General features: G+C 40.0%; 1 protein-coding gene across 1 annotated transcript; it reads left to right on the top strand.

Moving 5' to 3' along the window:
• Nucleotides 1-27,562, top strand: PPP1R3A (protein phosphatase 1 regulatory subunit 3A). Its single transcript, XM_074605374.1, has 4 exons — nt 1-833; nt 21,608-21,666; nt 21,778-21,914; nt 24,147-27,562. Exons 1-4 carry the CDS (start codon nt 40-42, stop codon nt 26,694-26,696), a joined length of 3,540 nt encoding a protein of 1,179 aa, XP_074461475.1. The 5' UTR covers nt 1-39; the 3' UTR covers nt 26,697-27,562.
• Nucleotides 27,563-27,909: the final 347 nt, after the last annotated feature.

Raw genomic sequence — 27,909 nt, forward strand, 5'->3', positions numbered from 1 at the left:
AGTTGTACAGTTGTCTTTCAGTTTATATCAGAGACCCCAATGGAGTCTTTTGAAAGACCTAGTCGGGTTAGCAGGGCTAACTTATTAGAAGTCCCCACTGTAAATGATTTCTCTTCAGAGGATGAAGATGTTAAACCTGACACTGAACATCGTTTCTCTCCACTTCCCCGAAGGCGGAATTCTGCTTCTTCAGAGGAAGAGGAGGCAGAAACCCCCCCCACCATCACAAGAAAAGTTTCATTTGCTGATGCATTCGGGTTTGATCTTGTGTCCGTTAAAGAGTTCGATACCTGGGAAGTTCCAAATACAGGACAAAGCAACGACACAGAAGATGAAGTTTTCCCTCAAGAGGAATATTTTTTCTCTCAACTGTTTACGTTACCTGCTTCACAAGAAGAAGTTTTGCAAAAAGTGCGAGAGCAGAAAGTACTGTTGGAGTCAATCGTGTTCCTGCCTGGGATTACCTGTATGAACGGCATTATACGAGTCCTCAATTTATCCTTTGAAAAACTGGTGTATGTTCGAATGACACTGAATAATTGGCTCAGTTATTACGATATCCTCGCAGAGTTCATGCCCAATTCTTGTGGTAGTGAAACCGATCAGTTCTGTTTCAAGATTTCTTTGGTGCCTCCTTACCAGAAAGATGGAGCTAAGGTGGAGTTCTGTATACGCTACGAGACATCGGTTGGTACCTTCTGGGCAAACAACGACGACAAAAATTACACACTGATTTGTCACAAGAAAGAAACTGTGCCCAAGGCGGATAATAAACCACACAAAGAGGTTGCTGATAGACATCTTAAAGGCTGCTTAAAGACAACACAAAGCAGGTGAGGTTACACCTTAACTTTTGGTAATTTACAATATAGCTGGCTAATTCTGTATAAGTGTGCTTGCTGGAGCTATGACTGCCCATGCTGTTTTCTTCTATTGTTTGTTTTTTTTTTTTTAAATGATAAATTAGGCCAAGACTTGTTTTCAGTAAAGCTCTTGCATATATCAGCCAGTAGTTTTCTGCAGACAGATTGATACTGCAGACAGTTTTAATACATGGCATGCATGCCACTCATTTGAAAGGTAGTGTGAGGGTCTATAAATTATGGGCTGTGTACCCATTTTGACCTCTGTAGGATATAAATTGAGCTGACATCAGTGAGAGCTTTGCTCCAGACTGAGGTAGCTGTACAGTTAAAACACTTTACATCCATTTCCTTGGTAAGTCAACAAAAATTTAAAAGCAAAAAAAATCCTGAGTTTTCACATGATTTATTTCATATTTCATTCTCTACATGTGATTATTAAAACAGAAATGGCACTGGTGGTTCAGGAAGCTGATAACTCGGGGAAGGATCCTATTGCAATTAGAATGGCTGGTACAAACTTTTCTGCAAGTGGTTGGGCTATTCTGCAAGTTGTATATTAGGGTAATAATAGGGTAATAATTTTCCTGCCACTGGTTGATGGTTCTGTTTGCCAAATGGCGAAATCAATAATGATTTATAAGGCAGAATTAGTAATATATTAAAGAAAAAAGATACATAGAATTTATTGCAGAATTAGTAATATATTAAAGAAAAAAGATACACAGAATTTATCTCATATATATTATTCTAATTAAATGTAGGCAAGTACTATGTTAATTATAGAGTAAAGTGGCAGTGGTTAACTCATAACTTGACCCCACATGAAGAGAGACTCTCAGGAATAGTTACTTTTGGCTTCCTACTCTGTTCTTAACTCCTTTCTGTAAGCAAAACAATGTTGCCTGTCAAAGTCTAATTCTCAATATTTTGCTTAACAAATTTGCTGTCAATCAGTTGGAGTTCTGCAGAACTGAATCTATATTTTACCTGCAGCATCCTTAGCAATACTTAGATCCCAGAACTGAATTCATGTGGAGTTTTTAGTTCCTACAGTTTCCAAGTGAGGCAGTGCTGTTTGATTTCCCCGGTGCTCTTCCACTGGACTGAACTGTTGCGGAAGGGGGATCAAAACCGCAGCAGTAGTGGGAGCTTTAGGAGAAGGGAGACAGCAAGGGCTTCCCCTATGCAGAACCTCCTTTCCCAAAACCCAGACTCGCTGTGCTGAGAGCCTCTGCCAGCCCTAGTCCCACCTCAGCCCAGTGAGGAGAGGCGCGAATACAGCTTAGTGCCTGCATCAACACCATGGTGTAAGAGCGGCCCCAGGGCTAACCTGAGTCCACAATGCTCTCCTGATAAGTGTCCTTTGGGCCACGATGGTGCTTCCATGGGGGAACATCCTAGCACGTAAGAGCAGAGGGAACGATGCCCTTACCTGCCGTGTGGTCAGACCCTGACATTTGTGCCTGGTTCTGTATGTTGTATCTGTCCTTCAAAAAGTGTCACAAGACCCATTCTGGGTAAATAAGGTAGCCTGAGATGCCCTGCAGAAGGGCCGTGATATCAAATGCCACAGGCATATGCAGGCGGTGTGACTTCAGTCTGAGTTCAGGTAGCCCATATGGAGCAGATGATGGACACGGAGACCTGAGTCTTAATTTAGTGAGCCCCGGGCTTCCAGATGCTTTAAGGACTAACCTGCAGATTTAGATACAATTGGGCATCTAAGGTCAAATGACTCCTAACAGCTTAAAGGCTCCCTGAAGCCTCCTGTGACATACCTAGTACTAGCATAAGTTGTAGAAGCATTTCTTCTGGGGGATCTTCTTCTACAATTATATGCTAGATGTTCTATATGTAAGTCAGACAGAGAGGTATTTTAAAAAATGGGAAAGGAGGTAACATATATACTCCTTAACATAAAATTACCTCGTCTCTAATCAGAGTGTAAAATTGCCTCCCCCAATATCAGTCTGCAGAGGAATGTATATATGTATATATGTGTGTGCCTGTGGGTATAGATATCTATATATGTATGTGTACATATATGTGCGTATTTGTTCATATATACACATACACACATGTATATTTGTGATATTAAAATTAAAGCGATCAGATTCTTGTTTACATTAAGATCTGTTGAATATTTTTGGCAAAGAGTTAACTATTGTGCACTTTCAAGACCCTCTTTAGTGGCAGAAGGATGTAAAGAGACCTTACAGTAAATGCAAAAATGAGCTGAAAGTATTTTTGGAATACAGTTTCAGTGGTCGCCAAGGCTTCTGAAAGACAGTTCTGGCAGATTGTAATCCAGGACTAATTTTATGCTACAGGGACTTCATTGACTTCACAGGAGTTACAGCTTTCACCAGTGTAAATGAGGTCAGCATCAGGGCCTTTCCTTTCAAAAGAACTAAGATGCCAACCTCCATTGCTCACTTGTTTTTCAAAGTGTCTTTGTACATGTTGCCCCTTTGAGTGAGGAGGAACACCCTGCAGACATCTGCAAAAGTACCTCATTATTCTCCTTCAGACCCTCATTAAAACTCCTTTGCTTTGATGTCTAGAAAAAAGCGCAAGAAAAACAAACCCCCCAAAATTGGCAAAGTGAGGCTGCTGATGTGCTATGACTCCTCCACATCACGTTGAACAGTGCTGCCTGTTTCCCTGCTCTCCTCCACCAGCCTGTCTCTCTCTCGCCTCTTGTTTTATGTTCAGATGAAAAACTCTGCAGCATTTATATACGCTGTGCTGGATGTTCACAGGACATTTAGCAAAGTGGGAGTCCTTTGTCTTAGGAGCTGTAACTGGCTTGTCTTAGGAGCTGTAACAATGCAAACAGATATACACAGAAGTAATAACGATTTTACCGATGGTTCACACAATAAATACACAGGCAAGGAATATTACTATCCATGACCATGAGCTGGATGTCTTCAATTAAATATTTTTTTCTATATTTCTTCTATAGCAATCTGAGAATATTTTAACAGGGCACTTGTTTAGGCCCCTATTTAAAATTTAGAAACGTGTTATAACTTTTTTTTTTTAAAATCTTGGCTCTGAGATATTTATACTTTCTCTTAAAATGCGCCATTCACCTCTTCAGTTAAAAAATAGGACTGTTAAAGAATTATGTTTTTTAAGCAGAGAGTCTGATCCACTCTAGGGCATACTTGTGCAGCTCATTAAATGTCATTAGTGAGGATTAGTTGCGTTAGTTAAGTGAAAGGAATAATATGCACTTTCAGAGGAAGTTACTGAGGAAACACAATATGTCTGCATCACGTTACCCTTAAGAATATGAGCCAAGACAAAGTTGTGTGAATGAGGGCAATAGGGTGGCTTCTGACACCACTATTAAGAAATAAGATAAAAATGGACTTAACCCTCAAAAGTTGCACCTGAAAGAACTGATGGCAAAAAGCAAAACTGCATGGAATAATTAATGCTGAAAACAGTCTAGATTTGAATATTCAGAACCACAGGACTTAAAATCCTGTCCACTCATTCCATGTTTAATTTGCTTTTTCTTCTATGTCTAGGCATGAGCAAATAGTCTTCTCTTAAGAGTTTCATAAAGTATTTGCTTCTAACCGTATTTGTCCGAGGTAAAATTCTTTCCCACATAAATTTTAAATATTTTTGTGTTTTTCAAAAACCTTGAAAGGATTCATAGACACAAAATGTAGTCTGAAAAAATAATGTTTGAATTAATTAATTTATGTTTTAGTCTATCTGAAAGTGTGCATTTGACTTATACATGCTCATAAAAATACTTCGGGGAAAAAAATTGACTCCTACAATTTTAAGGCTGTCACTGGAAAAGAGAGAGCTTCTGGCAGTAAATAGCCCTGATTTCTATCGTAGATATACGTAAACATTCAGAAAAATGTAAGTTAATTGTATCAGCTCCACTCTTTTCTCTTTTTGTTTGACTCTTGTGCTTTTGGGACATGAATAATGATTCTGAACACAAATTTCTCCTGGTGCTCAGGTTTGGACCACATGATTTTGTTGTGGACCCCAGGCTCCTGCATCGGTCTGATCAGACAGGGACTGGTTGTGTGTTGCATGAGGCAAACTCCTGTAGATCATGCTGCACGGCGCAGTGATAACGACCTGCAAACCATTCCCCCCCCGTCACTGGTGAGGCTGCGCCCCATTTCTGTGCTTGGTCCTGGTTTGCCATCGGTCAAGAGAGCAGCGGGAGCAAGAGCGCAAGGAAAATGGCTGATAAGCATGAGAATTGTTTTACAAAAGGGTAAAATGTGTATTTGGACTCCTGTCCTCTGACAAAGGAGGAGGCGGCTAGTATTTTTATCCTAACTGTTAGAGTTATCCCCCTCTTACCTCTCTGAGCCCAGGAGCGTATCACCCTGAACTGATGTTGGTCCTGTGCTTTTTTTTGGTAATAATTGCCAGATTGTACTTTTCTTTGAATGGTGGTGCCTCAATTCACTTCCCTCTGTTATGCCACTTTAAAGTAGAACACAAAATAGGGCAATGTCTCATACAAGAGCTGCTCTATGTACAATGCGCGATGATGAGAAGGAAGAGATTAAACCCCCTGGGTCTGTGGGCCACCAGTGCCAACTTCAGCAGCATAAATACTGAATGGTCTTAAAGCAATTGCCAGTGAGAACATTTTTTCTGCGCATGAGTACTCGCCTGTCTTCAGCTGCTGTCTCGTCCCCTTTCTGATGGAAGGCAAAGGAAGTAAGTTGCTGAAGATCCAGCCTGTTGGGACTGCGCTGTGCTCAGTCAGTCCTCCCCAGGCAGATGGCAGACCAGTGCCTAGGTTGCCTGGAGAAATGCAGTTCTGCATCATCTCCTCCCGGCCTTTCCCACAAACCCATAACGTGACTAAAAAAATCAAAGACTTCTGAGGGAGATGTTTGGAAATAGCTTCGCCTATACTTTGCTATGAGGAACAACTGTATTATTCCCAGCTGGTCCATTTAAAATATGGCATTTAAATTATGTTCCCTTTTAATCCTTGTTCTTTTGATTATTGCACATCATAATCAGAAAGGGAAAAGGAGAGCAGAAAAGGTGTTAAAACGCACGTCTTCTTTGTGTACAGCTATTTAATCTCAAGGTTGTTTCTGGCATCTCAAGTCACAAGTTACACCTTGATCAGCATACAGATATGGGATTTGACTAAAGTTTATTTCTATTATTAGGAAGTGACTGCAGTCACTGTTTTTACCAGGAGAGCAGCTGCTACAGAAGCTATCCATTCACAGGGAGCCAGCTAAAAGCAGCACTCCTCTGCTGTTCAATCTGACCTAGTATTCCCAGCCCTTCCCTCGCCTCCTGGTCATTGCCAGTCTCTGCCAGTTGTAGAACTAGGAGCACTGGCACCAAAACAAGACCTCTCCAGGTACTTGAAAACCGTGATTGTCGGGGACGCAGGATAATTATTCAAGGCAATCTAAAATGTATTATTCAGACAAGCCCGGTAAAAGCAAGCTGTGGAACTGAGACTGAGTATTAGGAGTACTTCTTCATAGTGACTCTAGAGTTATCTTTTAAGGAAACTGCTGTGGCCTTACTCTCCAAAGTAATTTAAAATAAACTAAGATAAACCATATGAAAAATGTTCTACAGGGAACAATCCTACTTGGCCAGGAACTATGCTCAATGGTCATTTTCGATCCGTCTAATCATAATATTTCAAAATCTGAGCATACTTACTATTTGAACTATGAAAGACCCCAAAGATAGATATCTAAGTTAATGGCACAAGGCTTTGAATGCTACCACAGAAAGGCTGAAGAAACAGGTGGAAGTTATGGATGAGAATGGCCCGCACAGAGCAAACAGACCTCTGCTAGCCATACTTGTGTTCTCTTAATTTGAGAGCACCTGAAGACTGAAAAACTGTCTCATTTTTGCTTTGGTGACTGTGAACTCTGCTACCCATGTGCCATCCATTTATTGCACTGGAAATATTAAAAGAAGCTTCTAAACTTTTAAGTAACAATATGTGAAAATAGCATGTTCCTTTGTCGTCAATCTTAGCATAGTATTTACTCTAGATCTAATTAGTGTTACTGGTTTCTCATTCACTTCCATGATCTACCTTAGAAACTGCTCTCACCAATGTTACAGAACAGAAATTTGTGCTCTAATGTATGGGAAATATTGGTTGCTATAAAGCTTTTTCACTTGTTCGCATAAAACCATATAAAACTGATGCTTTGTAATCCGAGTATCATTTCTCAACCACGTGATAAGTGAGTATTTGTAATTATACATTCATTGCTTGGCTTTACACTTGTAAGATTTTTTTTGCAGTTGCTACAATTTCATCAGCTTATTTATATATGCCAATACTGTAACACTATTACAACTGACTCTTAGAGCTCTTTAATGCAGCAACTGGCTTGATCCTGCAATAGGCACAATAAATAATTTAATGAACATCAGGAGTCTCACTGAACTTTGTAGAACTCTGCATGTGTAAAACTGTCCTTGAATGTTAATATTTACAGGACCGCAGCTTATTTCTATGCTCTTTCAGACCACTGATTAAGGACCTTCGGACAAATAGAAATATATTGCTAAGTGAACTCCTGTATTCCATTGTTCAATGACTCTTTTGTTTAGTGAGAAATCTGTTTTGCAAATTGAACCAGGCTGGTAATGACCATTTCAGTACTCTGCCTCCTGTCCACTGTTCAGGTATCGCAGTTCATAAATGCTCGGTTGGGTAAAAATTGTTCCATTACGTTCACCTTGACTTGACTAAATGTTAGTCTTGAAAAGATGTTTAAAGTCAGTGAAACATTAACTGAGAGCACTGGAGTCATATTTAATCAATGCATTCACTACCAATGTCATTTGAGCTGTTTATTCTGATTATGAACTTTAGCCATGATCCAGCCACAGCACTGCAGCTCTGGAATTGGAGCAATTGATTCAGCTGCAGTGTAAGTCCAGAGACCCAATCGCCCATCGTATTTTTAAGATAAAATGTGGATTAACTTCTCAGTTAGGAAAGGTAGAAAAAATGATCCAAACAAATACTTTGCAAGTTAAATGCAGTCCCTGCCTTAGGGTGAAGGAAGAGATAAGACCTTTTAAACACCATGGGAGCATGTTAGAAGTGGCTATTTGATCCCTAGGCTTTCAGTGACACACAAGAAAATATTGGTTGATATGCCAAAGCATAATGGGGGGCTTGGTTTTCTGACTCTCTCTCCACTCTCCTCCTGATCCGTGGGACCATCTGATACTCTGACACTAAACCCAAAGATTTATTACTGCTGGTTACTAATAGCAGTCCTAAAGAGCACTGAAGAGCACTGAGCTGCACAGCTGAATGTGAACTAGGTAAAGCTGGCAGGTTTTTCTTACCTTGCACTTAGGTGGATTTGCATTTACGTTTTGCTTTGATGCATAATAATTGTCCCTGCAATAGTGTTTGTGGCTGCTGGACGATAAACATAAGGTGTTCAAGCCTGGATCACTTCCTCTTGCGGTAGGGGGTTGGGGAGTTTGTCAGTCTTTCTCTCTCTCCAGCTACCCTAGTAAATCTGCACCAGGGCCTCTCAGGTTATATTCCAGCTCTTCTTGATAGAAATATTGATACGGATGACACAGCTGCCTTCTTGCTGTGTGGTAGTAAGACAGCACATAAAAAAAAAAGTTATAAAAGTCTCTTCTTGTCATGGTAACACCTGGATATTTCATCCTTTTGAGATACTTAGTGAATTTACAATTGCTTTCCAAGATTTGGGTCATAATTGTCCCCTCTCAAGAACGACTGGCTAAGGCTTTTTGTGGTCACCCATTCTGTTCTCCTCCCCAGGGGTGATATCTGTGTCTTAGTCTCACCTGACTGCCATCTATCTAGCTACAGTCTCTCTAAGGCATCTGTCACCTTCTTGCATACATGCCTCAGCCTATTGCAGTCAGCCTCTAGGAAATGACTCTCTTCTGACACGTCAGTAGGGGACTGCTCCTTCTCTTTTTTTTTCCACGTGCGATCCAGGGAAAGACCAGGTACCACATATGTATGGTCTTTTTCCTCTCAGATGTATCCAAAATGGAAACAACCTGGGAGAAGTGCAAGACCTGTTGATGGTACCTGGTTTACTCTCCTTCCATCTTTTAAAATAGAGGGAGAAAAAAAGCAAGAGAACAGAGGGGCTCTACCCCCAACTCCTTTCTATACACCATTTTGATATTTGACCATCGGCCTTCCAGACAAAATGGCAACCTAAGAAGTGTCTCCTCTGACCTCAGGCCAAGCCTAGCCCTTCGGAAACTTGACTCCTAACTCATCTTTTTCTCTTTTTCAGTAGCCTTGCCCTGGAGATTGGCATCCCAATAGTAAGGAGCTGCATTACTAATTCACAATGGAGCTGTCAATAGAGCTTCTGACCTTGTACAGGGAAATCTTTCCTAAAGAATTTCCTTGTTTCTCCAATAGTTAGCCCATTTTGTCGAGGGATTTATGCAATTTTCTGACCAATCTGCGTACAAAACAGCTGTGTAAAAAGACTTCTGAACTGGTTTCTTTTCAACATTGTTATGTGCCTATCATAATAACGTACCACCATCATGATAGAACTATAAAAGGTTTTGATAAAAGTTGCAATCTCCCTGTTCATAGTTTCTGTAGCTTAATTTGAGATACAGCTGACTTAATATGCATGGGTTTTTCTGCAGTCTTCGTACCTATAGTCATGAGAATTGGGGATAGACAGGGCTATATTAAAGGTTTCAGCCTGGCACCAAATTGGTGTTGGGCTCCTGGTTCAGACTGTATGGAACTAAAATCTTCAAATGGACCGATATACATCTATATTTAAAAAAAAATATTGTACGAATGTTTTGCCGTTAAAACTCAAGGTCTTTTTTAATGAGCTAGAAAATAAAGACTAATTTCTTGGGACTCTGTTTGCTTTGAGGCTATGATTATTCTCATCCCAAACCAGGCCAATGCATTTTGTTCTGTGCCACCTATGTCCCTGCTTCAATCATAAACTAAGACTGAAAAATGAAAATATTAGTAATTGGAAAATATAATCCCCTGGATAGCACCAATCCAATAATCTTAATAAAAATAGGTTTATTACAAACATTGCCTGAACCCTACTGGGAATTATCTTTTCAGAAAAAACACTCAAATTCCCTTAAAGCTGCTCTCTTGATCAATTGTCCCCCTCGACACTATTAATCATCATACTATATACTGCTTATTCTGAGAATCTTTTTCCACATTGCTTTCCAAACTTCTTTTCCAATTTCTCCTTCTTTAGAAGCTACTGACAGTCCTTTATTGTCCTTTTGCAGGCCCACCTGTTCTCCTCTTCTGCAGTCAGCCCCTTTTCTTAGATGAGATGACCAAAACTAAGGGGTATTTCCTCAAGGTGGGGAAACACCAGAGGTTAATATTACCTTCCTCAAATGTCAAATATTTAAGTAGAGGTTCTTTGTGGCTCTATTTTTTGTGCACAATGCTTGTGGAGGTTGCTAGGCTGGCTCTCCTGATAGTGCAGTCTTCTATTCACTGTATAGTTTCAAAATGGTGGCTGCAGCGCGAACCTCCATTGCCATGCCAGCCTGCAAAGATCCTCACCTACCGATCTAGCGACGAGTGGGTCACTCCGCCTCCGTGCCTCTATCCTCTGCCTCCTGACTATCAACAAGGGAGCTAATTAGTGTCAGTCCTGTTTGTTTGGTGACACCCATTTACTAAGAACTAGATCAAGCCTTCTCTAACACTGCTGGTAGCTGAAGGTCATATGAGAAAATCAGTCTTGCCTGGGTTTGAAATAAGGGCTCTGATTTTATGTACAGCTTCATTCTAATAGGATCACTTGTAATGGCATAATATTTTAGAATATTATTCAGTAATTTCTACTTAATGTTCACACAGCTATTCATTTATGGCTGTTGATTTTCTTCGCAGTTTCTCTTTTAATTTCTGAATCTTTTCCTGTGTGGTCTCAGTCAGTTTGGAATCGAACAATGCAATTTAAATTATTGTTTTCTGCATTGTTGAAATTAAATTATTTTTCTGTTGTGCTTTTATTTTTTAAATACCTCCTGAAAAAATTAAACATATAAACAGAAGGCAATGATACTGGTACATGTGACAGGCAACAGCAACGTTGCAGTTCACGCAGACATACCACGACATCTCCACAAGGAGGTATTGTTTGAAGCCAAAACGCTCTTAGGTAGGAACTGGCCATATTTTCAGGTAAAGCCATCTGGCAAGGAGAAATTTGGGTGTGTGCATTAGGAGCCCAGAACAGAGCACGCTGAGCTTCAGTCACCCTCTGCTTTGTTGCCCTCACAGACAGCGATGCTCCACGCCGCGCTTACACCACGCTCTGCAGTTTCTTGGTCTGTCTGTAATTTGTGCGGCTGATGGCTTCTGCTCTGCCAAAGGTCTAGGTCCCTGGACTCTGCCTCTGTTTTTTGTAGGGGGCAGTAAATTGAGCCTGAGGAGGCAGCCAGGTGCCCAGGCCCACAGCCCAGCCATCTCCTGAGCTCTGCTCCCCAACACCTCCCCGAACTTCAGCCCGGCGCCATCGGTTTCCAACACAGTTGTGACGCCCCTACCTACCATTGAGATCAGCTTCTCTTAACAGTGTGTAAAAGCCTGAAAACGACTTAGAGCATTTCCCTGAAAGGTGGTACAGCTGAGTACTTAGCTTCCCTGAAACTTTCTTTCAAAGCCACTTTACTGTGCTTTTTTTTCCCCCCTACTAATGGATTTGGTACTTCAGAGCCCACACATGCTGCAGTGTTGACACTGACTGCCTTTTGCTGGTTGCCATCTTTGCTCTGCTGCTCACCTTGTCCTCTCCTCGCAGGGCAAACTCTCCCCAGTTCCGATTTTACGTGCCCAGCAGCTCTGCCTTCTGGGCCAGTCCTAGTTCTGTGTCCAGTTGTTTAGGGCTCTCCCTAAGGTCTAACATTTGAATTTTATTTCATTGGGTTTTATCCCTGTGTCCTACCTTAAAAGAGCGGAAGACCATTTAATTTTCTCATGCAGTAACGTCACTTTTCTTGTATTTTCTTCATATCTACCATAGCCTATCACAACACGTCTTCTTGTAGGGTGCACATCTTTTTTTATGCACCCTAATCTTCATATGATGCAAATCTGTTTCGAATGATTGAAATTCTTTAGCAATCATATAAAACATTATTCCTTATTTAGGTGATTCTTAAGAAAAAAATGTATTCCCTTAATTTCTAGCAAATTCTTATCAATACCTTTATATACAAATTGTTATAAAGATAATCTATTCTTATCTAATGGTTTCTAGGAGTTTAAGACTGTCTCAGCAGGAGTTGCTGAGGGATGAAACTTCTAATGATGATTTAAAGCAGTGAAGTGTGTAGGCTGAAACTGAAATAATTATTGCTGTAACCCTCTAAGCACTCTAAGTTCCTCAAGAGAAAATACTTTGTTCAGAACAGACCCTGAACAACAAAATGCTAAAAAAGTAAAATAAAAAAGAAAAAACACAAAACCCTTGGAGCAGGATGATAATTTAGAACTAGAATCAGTATAATGTGAGGATGTTCTCAACAACTGCTCACAAATGCATCAGACATCACAATTAAAAAGGAATAATAATTATGGCCCCATTCTAAAGTATGTAATATTCTATTCCATTCAATAAGCCATGAACACTTTAAAACCATCAGTGTAATCCACAAACCTATATTTACAACATTAAACTGGATGTTCTGCCTTTTCAATAACTGTCATCTCATCTCTATTATTTTCACCTCAGACTCTAATTGTTTCTTTTATAGGAGCTAACCTACCAGTGTCCTTGGCAGTACAGTTTATGGCTCATGCATTTACAGTAATTGTTTGGGCAATTTGCCACACGGTATAACAATCTTCACATCACAATCAGTTTTTGTAATAAACAGCATTAGTTGTGAAAAATACAAGTGATGCATGATTCTTATGGTAGATAAAGGGCGCTGAAGATGCCCTTTAGAAAAAGAAAGGAAAATGCTCAAGCCTTGAACTGCTTGAGAAAAATACTGATGTCACAATAGAGCTAATTAATTTGATGGTACAAACAAGAGGGGGAAAGGGCCTTGCATTCATTAGTGTCAATTCCAAATAAGAGCATACCGTTCATAAAAATAATATTCTGCCTTCGTTTAGACAAAATGTGCAGGTAAACAAATCAGAAATAAGCACCAGTTCCTGCAATAACTGTGATTTCTCTCCTTAGCTTCCTTTATCAGGGCTCTTTCTCTTCTTTAGCCGCAGGGAGCAAAAAGCCTGAGTGGGTACAATTTGCAGGTACAATTTGGAAGTAGACTTCTGGACGAGGTCGGATCCTGTTGCCCACCAGCCTGACTGGCTCCAGTGTGGCCAGCACTGCTGGGTGCTGCTGGGCACTGGGGCCTCTGTGCATGGTAGTGGCCTGCTCCTGGGAAGCTGAGCACTTAGCTAATGGCTTCTCTCTACAACACATAGGTGGTTGCACATAAAGATGTCCCACCACATGTGAGTCTGATGAAGACATTTTGTGGCCTCTTAATTTTCAAGCACCCAGAAATAACAGGTCAAGTGTTGCTTGGTGTGGAGGCTGTTTGACACACCTGCAGCAGGCACAGTCTCCTGCGTTAGAAGTTCTCCAGAGGAGAAATAAGGTATATGCTCTCTTATGCTGGTGCACAGGCAGATAATCCTCAGCCTCCCTGTCATCTCCATGCCATCTGAGAGCCCTGGCTTGTGCTGAGGCATGGTGAAACGAGGCCCCAGGAAACACAAAGGTGGCTTCAAGCCAAGGTTGTACCTCCAGTTCTCAAGCTAGGCTGTGAATTCTGTGGCAGCACCAGGGCTTGAGACTAATATTTATAAGGTGCTGGAACCACGTGTGATAAGAAATCGTGGAGTGGTATTATAAGGCTGTAACTTCAACAGTTGACAACATGGGCATCAATTTAAATCAGCAGGGGAATTGTCCCTATAGTGCTTTGGACTGAGCCTTATGGAGGCAAGGAATGAGTTTATCTTGTTAAATATTTAGTTCATACATTCAATGAGGGAGATTCAATGAGAACAGAATTGACTATGGACAACCCTTCACAAGAGAAGTCAAAGTCTGCACGTTGGAGATCCACACGAAGGATCCTTGCCAGCTCCTGAACCCCTTTTGTGAGTTGTTATACAAAGACAGAAAGGCCAGGACATGATTTGGATCTAGATCCCAGAGGGTGGGTGGGATGTATCTTCTGTGGTGGTCTCACCATGATAATGACACCAGAATCAAGCTTATGTTTTTAACATTTTTTTCTATAGCACCAGATTTTTTTCCTTTGTTGTATTTTCTTCTATCCATGAACTGGTTTTGCTAATATTTTCTCTCCTGTCCCACTGGCATTTTAAGACCAGTATAAATAGAGCAATATTTTAAATGTAATTTTCCAGTTTAGGGAGGGTTATGTTAGTGAAAAAATGAGTGGAATATCTACTGTGTCTTACAAACAATTTAATAGAACCTTAAAGCTCTGTTTAGAACTTTACACATACGCAGCCTTTCCTACTGCTTTCCAAAATTCCTTCTTCCTTAGAAATTTATTTTTCTTGTGTGTTTGTGGATTTTGAATGACGCTGCATACAATGCTACTGGAGTTCAGAATTACAGGTGGAAAATCCTTTATTTAGTTTTTCATAAATGTTCTTTTAACCTAACTTTTCCAAACCTTTTAGAAGCTTTCTGCTTCCAATGGGCATGTAAAAAAAAATTAAATAATTTTTGTTGTTACTTGTTTTATTTAAATACTTGTTGTTATTTCCTTTTCTACTTCCTTTTGACATGACATACGTTGCGAATGATACAAAAATAAGCAAACCAAACTACCACGTCCCTCCTCTTGTGCCCCTCCTCTCCCCGGCTCTGTGGGGTTACAGTTCTGTGCAGGATGCCTGTTTGACTCCAGTGACATCTCAAACCTGAGCACTTACCTGCAGCAATTTACTTTTTGCTCTTCTGCTTCTCAGTAAAGCATTGCTGACACATTTAACTAATTCTTTTCAAGGATCTCATGTGTTATTTACATCCCAGTGGCATCATTCTTCAGCAAGGCTGGCTATTTTCGGCAGTAGATCCAAAAGCACTAGTTGTATTGAAGGTTGCTGCTGTATTAGGCTCCTCTTAAGTTTAGAAATCTGACCTGAAATTAAAATAGAATTACTGTTTGGTTAGCAACTTCAATCTTGTCAGCTTCTTTCATGAGGACTTCTTTTAGCTTCACCTCAACTTCAGGGTAGAAGAGGATTATTTTGATTTTGAATTCACCTTGAAGTAAAAACCAGAAGCATGAAAGATTCTGTGAGAGCCTAAGCCTATCTGGATTTTTAAATAAAATTGTATTGAAAACTTTCTTCCCTCTTCCCTTTTAACTAAATATTTGAGAAATGTATTTTTTAAATACTTTAACATCCCCATACCTCTCTAAATTTCAGACTAAATAATACATTCCCACCTTTCCTTTTAAATATGAGATAGTATAAAATTGTTCAGATTGCATTAATTTCATGAGTTTTACAGGTACATTTTCATCTTTCCATACTCTGTACTCCAGCAATTTTAGCCTTTTCCTACATTCTGTAAAATAAATATCTTGTGATTTAGGTATTCAGATCTAGCATAAATGGATATAACAGAACAATGTGAACAGTGCTGTGGGTTATACAAACACACAGGCACAACTTTTGCCAAATTGGTGTGTGAATTAAAACCGCAACAAGCTATAACAACCTCACCCATTATGAAGAGATTAGTAGCTCCTGGCTATAGTCCCAAACCTATTTCAGAGCAGACCGAATCACCTGCTGTTCCACAGTGAAATTTGCGCTCCTGAAGGCATAACTCTCAGGGCATATAGCTGCAGATGAGTGTTTGAAATAGAGCTGGACTGAGACTATGGGACCATGAAGTCTTATCCCTTGGGAAATGTATTGCCTAATCCCGTTCACAAAAATATATCTATGTTTCCATACCGAGACCTTCTCAGTTTCCTGCGCCTGGTACTTGCACTGAAAAATTACAGGATATACTTTTCTAATGCTTACATATCTTCTTTTAAGTTTCTACAAGAAATTTTTTGTGAACTCTTTCTATTGATACATTAGCAGAGGCTTGCTGCTTAATATCTTTTTTGCCTTCTCAGTATTTAGCCCTTTGCTATATTAACAGAGGGCATTTATTTTTCCTCTCAGACTTTATTTCGCTAGGCTGAAAATAGAAATACTCAATTTGTCTCCTTGCTTAATATAGATTTTTCATCCTGCCAGTCTTCTTGTAGCCCTCTTCTGCACCTTTTCTAGTTTGAATTAATCTTTCTTGAACATCATATACAAATGTTCCAGAGGAGTTCTTACTAGTGCCTGGTGCTGTGACAAGAATATTTCTTGGAAATCTGTCATTACTGGGAACACCTTCTTCAACACGTTACTGCAGAACTCTGTTTGCCTTGTTGCCACAGCCGTCTCACAGCCGTGGCTTGGAAATGTTTTCTGCCAAAAACAAACTCAGATTTTTCTTGTTCACCCGTTTCTTCCAATTTCTGAGCCCTCATTTTGTGGCAGAAACTCTTTCTAGTCCCTAAATGTATAACCTGGTACTTTATAATTTTGAATTTCATCCCTTATCTATTATTCTGACCCTCCAGGCCACCCATTTCTTTCAATCCTCCTCTGCGTTGATGATGTCTCCCAACTTCCTATCTGCCACAGATTTAATTTAACTTTGACTTTTTGTGCCTTGGTCTGTAATAACATGACTGAGTAAGTCTGATCACACGACCGGTCCTCTCCAATTCCCCATCGACGTCTACCAGCTCTGCGCAGCCCAGCTCGGGGGGCCCCGCTTGGCACCGAGCCCCTCTCCCACCGCCCAGCTCCTGTACTCATCTCCCTCTTCTCCAGTTTAATTAACAAATTTCCCATGTGGCTGCACAACAAATGCTTTAATGAAGTCCAGATAGATTAGATAACTGATTTTTAGGCAAGGGAAATATAGTAATCTTATCAAAGACAGATATTATCAGGTGAATCTGTCATTTTTATGCCATTTTCCATTTATCTGTATTTATTCTCTCATTTAAGTTTTGTTCTAAATCTATTGTGAAAACTTTTTGAAGACACCTGGGCCTGTAGCTGCCCTGACACTACTTCTCTTCTTTTTCCTAAATATAGTTTATACTTGTCCTACTCTTCTGATACTGTTATAGTAGTATTAGGAACCAATTTGATAGATTTGAATAGCAAAGATTTTAAACCAATGTGTGATTTCCTCTGTTGGGTCTCTCCAACTCCATTTTGGGTTGGACATTATCTGCTCCTCCTAATTGGAGAATATTTAAACACCAACTTCTGTCCTCAGACTGGATGAAACAATATAATTTTCTAGATCTCTGTTCTTTCAGTTATGGCCTGTAAGAACTCAATTCCTATAAGACTCTGTCCCACTAGTAGCACTGTGGTAGAAAAGTTTAGGAAACATCTTTTGATTGTGGGGTTATACATAGAGTATCTGAAATCTTGATCAAACCTCACTTTTAAAAAATTTCCTATTTAACTAAAAAGACTAATTCCAAAGCCTTGACATGACTCACTTTATCCCAGCCTTTTCTGAAGTCAAAGCAATATTGTTTATTGGCTAATTAATTTTTTCTTCTCATCACTTATACTTGTCTATCTACCTCTCGCATATTTAGGGTTCAAGTTTAACATTTTTTTTCTCTGTTTGGAATGCCAATTCCACATAACTTTGGGACTTCTGAACTCCTTTGCATAATATCCATGAACCTTTAAGCACTCTCAGTCCTACTAACTAATCCCCGAACTTCCCATTTGTTCTTTGTAAATGCAAAATTATAGTGATAACATGTTTTCATTCCTTCTTTCTTTTTATCCAAGTGAATGATAATTCCATCAAGAATGAATCATAAGAGCATAAGTATTTTTTTGAAGCTGGTAGACATTCTTAAGTTCCTAATGTACTTTATGAAGATGTGCCCTGTTCAGCTGAAGGAGAAAAAGCAACTGCGCTTCTGCAGGTATACAGGTACTTATGTTGGAGGGGAACTGCATCAGCTGGTATAATGAATTTTTCTAGCTCCCATTGTTGTCAGAACACCTGCATCGCTTAGGAATAAAACTAAATGTTTTTAAACAGAACACAAATTTTGCGCCTTTCACTATACAATGTAGGTACATTTAGACCACCCTCCACAACACAGGGCAATAATTAATTTAGAAAACAAAACCTTAATTACTATTATAATTAAAAGACCTGCGCATGGAATTCTGATAGTGAGATAGGAACTTTTCAGAGAAATATGGAGAAAAAACAGTCAGCCAAAAAACTAACTAGACAAACACCTTCTAGTTGCCACTGTTTGGTGAAGGGGATGGTCTTTATTGGCTTTTGGGAAGTATTTCAACGTTTAGGGTGAACATATATTTTTGAGATTGCTCTGTAGTTGTATGCACCTCTAATCTCAGCATCTTCATATCACTCCTTAGATTGAAGCAGTGCCGTTAAATGACTGCAGTACCAATATCCTCAATGTAGGTTAATTTTAGGTTTCCCACTAGAATAATTATATGAGGACAGATATTTTTGATGTAGCATTAAAATAAGGAAAACAGCTGTTGCGCTGACTTTCCCTGTACTCAGGTATTTGCAGGACGGGTGTGCGCAAATAATGGGCTATAAACCAGCAATCTTTATATAATTCAGTGCAACATGCAACAAGTTATGTTACAAGCCCTGCTGTGTGGATCCCGGCTGTGAGGCTGTATTATCTCTATTTATTACCTCTGTTGCAGTTGTAAAAGGAAACTTGCGGACCAGGTACCAGATGCTACTAGAACAAGAGTTAAGGACAAATTCAAGTCTAATCACAACAAAAATAGAAGTGAGGGGCTCAGGTCACACACTCTGTGTTGCAGCCCCAGCCACTAAAACTCAATAGCTATGTTCCAGTTTGAATTTAGAGTTGCAAGGTGAGATTCACTCAGCTAATTTCAGTTATCTAAAATTTATGGTTCCAGCCTGAGGCAGTCACTGTAGGTTCCCTTTATGGTCAGTCTCTTCCAGAGACAGAGAAGCTCCTTCGAAGGATACGTCATTCCGTTTCACTTGCGGTGTCCACGACAGAGGGAACAAATCTCCCTTTGGAAGTGTTAATCTCTCATTGCTGCTGACAGGGATGATGTACACAGCTGCCTGAGCGTAGGTGTTTAGAAAACTAAGGCTAGATAAGGTTAACCCCATCCTGGCATGTGCCCAGAAGCATCCAGTTTGAAGCATCTTTATACTTGTTCATTTAAAGGTTCAGAAAATAGGTACTCCCCCTTTAGCATCCTTATTCAAAGACTGTGTCTATATTTTACACTGAAAAGTTGCTAATCAAACCAAAAAACAATCACTGGATAGGGAACACAGGGAATAGGAGACAGAATACAGTTTCTCTTTTCTCCAAGGAATGAAGAGCAAGCTAAAGAGTAAGGATCCTGCTTGTACATCCAACTGCAAGAAGACTAGGCAAATCTGCTCTCCAGTTTCTCTCCACATGGTCTGCAACCTGGTAATTTGGGTACTTTTGGGATGTGTGTGCAGTGGGGTTTTTAATCGCATCAGGGTGTGATAGAAGTGGAAAGAGCCACTGCATCTTGGATGCAAGCTCTGGCTGCCAGTAGACTGTTGTGTTAGATGTGGGCATGAACATCTTTCCTTCTTCTGGGAATGCTTCTTGAAAGAAAAAAAATGTGTCAAACTCCATTCCTTTCAGAAGTAAATTAGGGCCTCTTCTAGCAGCAAAGGATGCCATCCTTGCTTGCTGAGACTTGCATCCACATGGCTGAACGCTGCAGGTAGCCAGCTACATTCAAAGAAAATCTTTGAGACACTCTTTTTTTCCTGGATGACATTAGAAGGTTCCCTGCTGTGCCCATGTGGTTTTGGGATCATTATTTTGGGGTGACTGAGTCAGCTCATGTGTTATATATGTTGTGGCTCTAATTCGGGGCTTTTACAGACACCCTATTAGCACCTAAATGCTTTAATGCACCTGTCTCATGGTTAAGCTCCAACCTACGCAGTGTCTAGGCTTATGAAAGCAGGTGGGTAAAAAAGATGCAAAAGGGCAGAAGAAAACTGGGAACTAGATGTAACACTAAGACAAACAGTTGGACAGTAAAAAAAGCCCCAACAAACAGTAATGATGTATAAATGACGAGCAGTAATGATTTACCTTGAAGCCCCCCCCCAGATCTGCTGAAAATAAGGACTGGCTCTGCCAGCCTTTTCAGGATGAAATGCAGATTATAGCAACTGCTGGCAGGGGAAAGTACAACTCGGTGTGAGTAGGAGACTGAGAAACATGCAGAGGCTTTGCATGTACCGGAATTCAAGAGTGACATGACGTTCATACGGATAGCAAGAATATTCAGCATTATTGCAATTAATGGTGAAAAAGAGCTGTTGAGAGAGCGTTAAATCTTGTGCTTCAAGGACAGCTTCTAACAACAGGCCAAGCGGAAATTTAATAGGGCAGTGCAAATTACTCCAAGTATTTTCCTGCAAGAACTTTTCCTCTTCCCCTGAAGTATCTGATGGTGGCCAGCGTCAGAGATCAGATGCTAGACTGTCAGGATCTTCTGTCTGCTTTAGTCTGGCAATCCCTATAAAGGCTTGATTTTAAAAAGTTGGTGACAGTCAATGCCTAGGTTCTTTTAACAGAGTATAAATTTAGCATCCTCCTTCTGAATTAAGCATTTAGGTGGCAGAGTTAATGTTATATCAATTCAAATGAAAGACGCTAGGAGAAAATAGAAGGGGAAAAGATTAATATTTAAAAATTAGAAAGTAATTTTCAGTAACAGAGGTGGACGGCTGGTTGAAAAATGCATAAATTAAGACCTACAGAAAAAAAAATTGCTCCTCATAGAGAAGTCATTAGGAGTGATACAATAATTTACATTTTACATAAGTGACATTGTTTTTACATTTTTTTTCCCCTTTTCCACTAAAGGTTACATCCCTATAAGCAAGCAATTCAAACTGCTATCACTTTGCATTGATATTGATGAGGACTGCAAGCACTCAGCATCTCTGTAGGTGTTTGTCGTGTTGGACCTGGCCTTTGTTTTCACAGCCAGCAAAGCTACAGAGAAAATTGCACCGGCTGCAGGGTAGCAGAATCCATTCCTGCCGGCCAGGCACAGCTTAGCAACAGGATTTATGCTGTATACACGCAGGGAGAATCTTTTGATTTATTTCAGGTAACAAAGATGTCTTTTTCCAGGGATCTCTGTATACTTACAAATATTTGAAAAATACAAGCAAGAGAGAGGCCTGGTCTCCTGCACACATATATCCTTCCAGACCCTTGCCTGACCCCAAAGTTACGCTCTCCTGTCACTGACCCATCTAATCACCTTTGTGCTGCTTTCTCAGAAAAGGCCTGGGAAAACCCATCAGCTTTGCAATGTAATCTGAAGGTCAACACATTTTCGTTTTCTTGGCCAATTCTTTCTTTGACCAAGACTTAATATCAGGTCACTCAAAAAAAGCTACATTTTACAAAGCTGCTATTTTCAGAATTTCAAACAGCATTCAAATTTTTGTGCAATTAACTAGCACTCTTTATAGCAGAGTCTAAGAGAAATTAGAACAATAATTTTTGCAAAATAACACAGGAGGTTTCTTTTTGTTTAACAGCAAAGAAGAAATATTGGCGACGTCTGACGATGACACATGGAATAATTCAAGGACTTCAGGTACAACACCCCGTTTAATTAGTTCTTCTTTACTGCACATGTTAATTAAAAAAATAGTGTAACAAACAACCTCATGGAAATTATTCACATATATTTTTGTTAACTCTTCAGACACAAACATCCCAGAGATTGTTTATTCGCAAGCAGAAGACAAAGACACCACACCAGCTAATGAAAATATAAAAGATAAAAATGCAGAATACAACCAGGGTGCTCATGAAGATGATGAAAAGGAATTAGAGTTGCTGGTAAGTGTTATACAATTATATCTACAGTATTAAACGATATGAATCCATTTACGCTTCAAAGCTGGTGAAATGCCCCCTTTTAACAGAGCTGACTGATGTACTAATTTACAAATGTAAAGCCTTGGTCTGTACTTTCATTGAATCTCTAACTGGTTCAACAATAGAAGGTGCTTTGATTTCAGTATAGTGCATCAACTTTTTCTGGTCTTAAATTAATGACTTCTCCCTTTTACTTCTTTACCAGAGGCTCTAAGTGACAGTTTGAAGGAATTAGAAGAGTAGCATTTCAAAAATCTCCCCTCCTAGTCTCTAGGATGGGAATATTCTTAAATACATGCTTTGTATTTGGTAAAATTCTTATATTTATGGTACTGTTTGCTTTTGGGGTTTTTCAAAGGATAACCATGTAAAATGCTATATAAGCAAAATAAATAAATATATATTATATTAGCAGATTTTTTTATATCAGTATTTGACATTAAATTTTTTATAATAAATTTCACACTCGGTGAACATTCAATCTATTTGGATTTGTGTGTGTGCATGTGTGTGCGTGGTTTAGCTTGCATTTTTCAGTATGAAAGAAAAAATGGCAATAAATGAGACACGTACAGCAATCTATTATTCTCAGTGTCTGTTCTCAGCTCATATCATTTGGGTGCATAGATTCATAATCATAGATTATAATAGCTATCACCTGTGAAAATGTGAATGCTGAATCAGACAGGAGAGGAAGATGAGAACCATTCTTTTTTTTTTTTTCTTATAGAGAGCGAGAGAATAAATTCCTCTTATTTGAATATAAATTTTTCTCGTCTTTTACTTAAAAAAAGTTGAAAATTGTTGCCTATTGTGGGGCCTTTCACTGCCTGAAAGTCAATGTCTCCTTTTTTTTTTTTATGGTGAAACATAAAAAGGAGGACCTCTAAAATCCCTTGTTATTCTCAGTCTGTCCTGTTACAAAAAGCAGGATCAAATATAACCGTTTGTTTATCAATTGCCAGGATTGTCCGTACAATAAATGAAGGGGGAGCTATAATTTAGATGTTAATTTGCACTATGCGCTCTTTAATGAATTAAACAATGAAGGCTTATAATAGATGGAAATGCAACCAAATCTTTGAAACGCACAGGCATTGGCTCACAAGACAGCTGTGCAGTTGACAAGTAACATGAGCCTTATGTGAGAAGAAGGGGAAATCGTAAGATTTGCATATAATTATTGAGATCATGCAAATGTCAGTTATGAGGAGGGAAAAAAAACACAGGCATCTCACTGTTAAATCCTGACAGTTGGCATCACCGAAGAACTCAAATACACTTGAGCACTGGTTGGCAGAGGGTCATTAAAACAGAATTTGCAGAGACATTAGCTCCCTCACTTTTCTTTGAGTGACGTTTTACTATTAATAGTTTGCAGAGGCTTTGCAGAAAACATATTAATAAGAGAAACTGTAATGGGGGTATCTACAGCAAGTGCAAATGCATAAAGGGGTGCCCAAGAAGCTAGCCTCTAATTGATCAGCTAGTGCTATCAGTGTGACTATGCTAAAGTGAGAAGAGAGTGCAATGACAAGCAGGCATAGCTGAATAATACAATATGATATTTGGGAGCTAGGAGGGAGAGTGATTAGTTTCTGGCCTTTTACTTCACTAATCTCATTTCCAACTCGTGTCTTACCAGATTGTCTAAAAACAGTCTGGTTTGAAGCCTGTAAAATGGTCCCTGAGAGAAATGAAGCACCGATAATCCTTACAGTATTTGTCAGTGTGAAATGTGTCTTTGTTTTACTGGACAATACTGTACATTACCAGGCTTTGATGTACTGTATCAATGCCCTCATTTAAGCGCCAGTCCTCCCCCCTCTTCCCACACCTCCCTCTCTCCAAACCTAGAACCAAATGTATAGAGAATGAATTAGCCTCCCTTTAAGGGAATATTCTCCTCAGATTCAATTTGTATAAAATGCACTAGCAGCTTACTGAACTCATGAATAAAGAGAGAGGGTTCTGAATGCTATTTTATTTCCTGCTTCTTTCAGCACCACCATAAAGCTCATTACCTATGTTAAAAAATACACACAATGCAAATTTTACAAGTGGTTTGGAATGTGTTTCCATAAAAGCTTTGTTACTGAAAACAAAACTTTCCATAACGAAATCCTGCCTCCTTCATTTGGCATATTTTTGCAAAGCGTTTTTTGATCATTCTTTTCTATTCTATTGTTTCAGCTAAATCAGCACTTCACAGGAGCTAGAGGTACCTCTTCCAGAGATGAAAGGAATTTACACACAAGAGAACCAGTTAATTTTCCAAGTAAAACGGAAAGATTGGAGAAAAAGCTAACCTGTACAGAAAGAAGCAGTGACTTGCTAAGGCACCCTGCGCCTATCAGTTCCTCATCTGAAAACACTTCACAAGAGATAGGAGGAGAATTAAAGGATAAAGTTAAGTATTCACTAAGAGATTATAATAGTCAGCCATCAGGGAAGGAAGTCGCTGCTGGCTCGGTAAACAGTGGTGAGAGGTCTTTGGAATGTACTGGTACCAGTGAAAACCTTTTATCGGCAACATATTTTCCTGGGACAAAGCAGAATGAGGCTATCGATATTATGGCTACTGTCTCAAGCCGACAAGGAGAGAGCCACACAGATATTTCAAAAGGTGAAACAGATAGTGCCTCAGGAAGTAAGATGATGGAGAGGTTATTCATCAGTGAGGATGCTGCTGATACCTCGAAAGGGGCTTGTGAAACGAGACCAGAAACCATTTCTCCAGAGCATGATGAATCCATGCAATTAAATGCATGCATAGCAGGGACGCTGGATGGCAATGCTAATCCAGCTCCGGAGCATCAGCCGCCGCAAATGTCTCACCAAACTCTGGATTCACTGTTGTCAGACGCTGACAAAAATGAAGGGAAAATCAAGATGATTGAAAGCAAAGTTCGGGTACATTTAAGAGGAGATTTATATGCCGACACTTTTGCACATGCTGATGTCTCAATAGATTCCGCAAAAAGCCAATATACGCAAAGAAAAGGAGTTGGCGAAATGTCAGGGAAGAACTATAACACTGATGCGGGGAAGGAGAAGAAAGTCATCGAAGTAGCAGACCTCGCACTAATCGGCGAGGAGGAGGCACCCAAGCCTTTCAAGTCACACAGAAAACAGGCCGCCAAGGCCTTGAACACAACGGCTCTGCCAGCCGAAGACAACAAACAGGCACCCAGGCCCGCACAGGCAGATCCCCCGGCATCCTCTCCGGGGGATGAAAGGAGAGCTGAAGGCGCTCGGGAACACAGGGGATTCACGAGGTTAAAAGACAGAGGAAAGTCAGACAACACAAACAAAGGGAGGCTGATAGGAGAGGAAAGCGAAGCAAACCCCGGGGAGCAGAGGTGGCAAGAAACAGGGAGCGAGGTTCGGTGGGGAGCGAGGGGGAAGGCAGGGCCTCGGAGCGCGGCTTCCTCAGAGGAGTTGTTTACCTGCCAGGAGACAGAGAGTTGTGAAAAGCCTTCTGTCTGTGAGCAGGGTATTACAGAGGAAGCAGCGGCAGGTACAGCTTATATAATTAAAACAACATCAGAAAGTGCTCCAGAAAAAATGTCTGCCAGTGAAAAAGCAGTAATTGCTAAGCTACCTCAAGAGACTGCACTAAGTGACAGGCCCACAGAGGAAAAGGAAACAGCGTTTGATACACATGAAGGGAGAAATGATGGTTCACATTATGCTCTTTGTCAACTCAACACAGTGGGTGTATTATATGACACTGAATTTGAAAAGGAATCAGTTTTAGATATTTATAATGCACGCGTACATGAAACGCTGCAAGGAGAAACGGCGTCTGTATGCAATAGCAGGGAAAAACGTGCCAAAGCACAACCAGACATCGGCAATATTCTACCTGTAGGAGAAGCAGTAAAGGCTTCTGCTACAGGAAAGAAAGAAGACTTGCTGCAGGGTTTATATTCAGAAGTATCTAGATATCCCTCGAGCTCCCAGAAGCATCTATACAGTGAGGAGGCAAAAGAGCTCTGTAGGGAAGAAAGCCATGTTGGTGTGCTTTCCTATTTATGTGCTAAAGCTGAAACAAAAATGCCACCTTCTGGTACAAATGCTCTGCCCAGTTACCATTATAAAAGCTCTTCAGTGGCATCTTCTGAAGGGTCCACTCTGGCAGGAGATATGGAACATCTGTATAGACACTTTGAATTCAAAGTCGTTAACAAGGTTGCTGCTGAGTCAGGGTATGATTTAAGTCTACGGAATGAAATGACATGTATTAACAAAAACCTCTCTCCTGAAGCTGAAAAAAAAGAAGTACCTTCCACTTCAGATATAGTGATTTCTCGAGAAGGAAGAGGAAGGAATATAGGTCAATGTTTCCATCAAGCAGAGTTCAAACAAGAAAAGCCATTGAGGCCAGAGGTTTTAATTAGTAAGCCCACTGAAGAAATTGGAGGGACAGGCTCTCAATCTGACCATTTAATAACTGAGGGGAAAACGCTAAACTGGCTTGATGACTCACGGAAGGAAAGCCAGCACATTTCTGATTCTGCAGATCTTTCTAACCAGAAGAGTGGTGCACCTAAGTTACCCAGTGAGTCTCCAGGTTTAAAACATATTGCTTGCAAAATCTTTTATTTCTTCTTCTTTCTTTTATTTGCTGCAACACTCTACCACTATGATTTGATGGTTTGTCTTGCACTCTACCTGTTCTCCTTGTATTGGCTATACTGCGAAGGAGGGAGAAACAAGGAGTCTGTCAAGAAGGAATAACATTGATTGTCAACTGTGCTCAAGATCCACGGTCAATTGTCTCCAACCCCTCCAAAGCATTTTCACTGTTAAAGAGCTTATTCATCGTTAGAACCAAAGCAAGTTTTCCAACGAAGCATCTTTTTTGAAAGATTACATATGAAGTTAAGCCTTCATATAAGTAATTATACTGTATAGGACCATTATGTTTGGATCATTAAATACCTGTATGAATATAAGTTCTGAAGCACGTCAAGTTAAAATGAAGTACAGCTGTTGCTCCTTAGCAGGATATGAAGAAGAAATGCTTCATATCTTTTTAATACTTAAAACCACTGTTTTCTTGCATTAATTTCTTCTGCAGGAAAGCGTCATATTTTTCTGGGAGTTTTTTCTAAGGTTTTGCATAGTATGTAACAACACAAGGAACGATATAAAAACTAACTCAGTACTTGGGTACTGACATTACAGTTGATAATCTACTAGTGTAATTAGCCAATGCTCTGAGAAATATGGCATCTGTTGATAAGTTAATATTTTTTTCCAAATTTTTATTTCATTGCTTTGATTTAGAGCTCCAGTGGTACCCCTGTTTGAAAAATGTAGGGCTTTAACTTCAGTAACATCATGTAACTTTTGGGATGTAACTGCATAGCAGAATAAATGTGCTACTTCCACCCTGAAGAGACTGAAGGCCACAGCCACAGGCCTCTTACCATGTACTCACCTGCACGAATGTTTTAGAATTTTGTAAATGAGAAATGTGTAACATGACTATTTCACTGAACTAAGTGTTATTCCAGACAAAGCCTTCAAATGATATTTTTTCATCAGTGTTGCTTGAGCATATCTACAAAACATTAAATAAATTTTACAAAGGAGTGCTATGACTGTGTTGAGCATGTCTGAATTAGGTTTATTCTTTTTTCTGTGGCTTGTTGCCTAGAGCTAATCACACACCAAGAGAAAACACAGGGCATAGCCCTGGCATTCAGTGAGGCTGCTTTGTGTGGTTTGGGTGAGGCAGGAAAGCTGGCTATCTGCCCTAAGGAGAGCCCAGCTTGATCCTGCGAAGCAGGAGTCCCGCGGGGCACGCACACTGGCGGCTCTGCTGCTCCAACACTGTGGGTCTCCCACATAGGGTCATGCCCAAAGTTTGACCAGAAAGAAAAGGATGGACAGATTATGTTGCACTTCAGCCATTTTCTGGATTTTGATCACAAATCATAAAATC

Source organism: Larus michahellis, chromosome 1, assembly GCF_964199755.1.
Source record: "Larus michahellis chromosome 1, bLarMic1.1, whole genome shotgun sequence".
Taxonomy (NCBI): domain Eukaryota; kingdom Metazoa; phylum Chordata; class Aves; order Charadriiformes; family Laridae; genus Larus; species Larus michahellis.

What these genes read in the sequence shown, in the direction of transcription:
- PPP1R3A (XM_074605374.1), top strand. Translation starts at nt 40, where the DNA reads ATGGAGTCTTTTGAAAGACCTAGTCGGGTTAGCAGGGCTAACTTATTA. An exon ending in TTAAAGACAACACAAAGCAG is followed by an intron (nt 834 to 21,607) that starts GTGAGGTTACAC and finishes TTTGTTTAACAG; the next exon opens with CAAAGAAGAAATATTGGCGA. An exon ending in AAAAGGAATTAGAGTTGCTG is followed by an intron (nt 21,915 to 24,146) that starts GTAAGTGTTATA and finishes CTATTGTTTCAG; the next exon opens with CTAAATCAGCACTTCACAGG.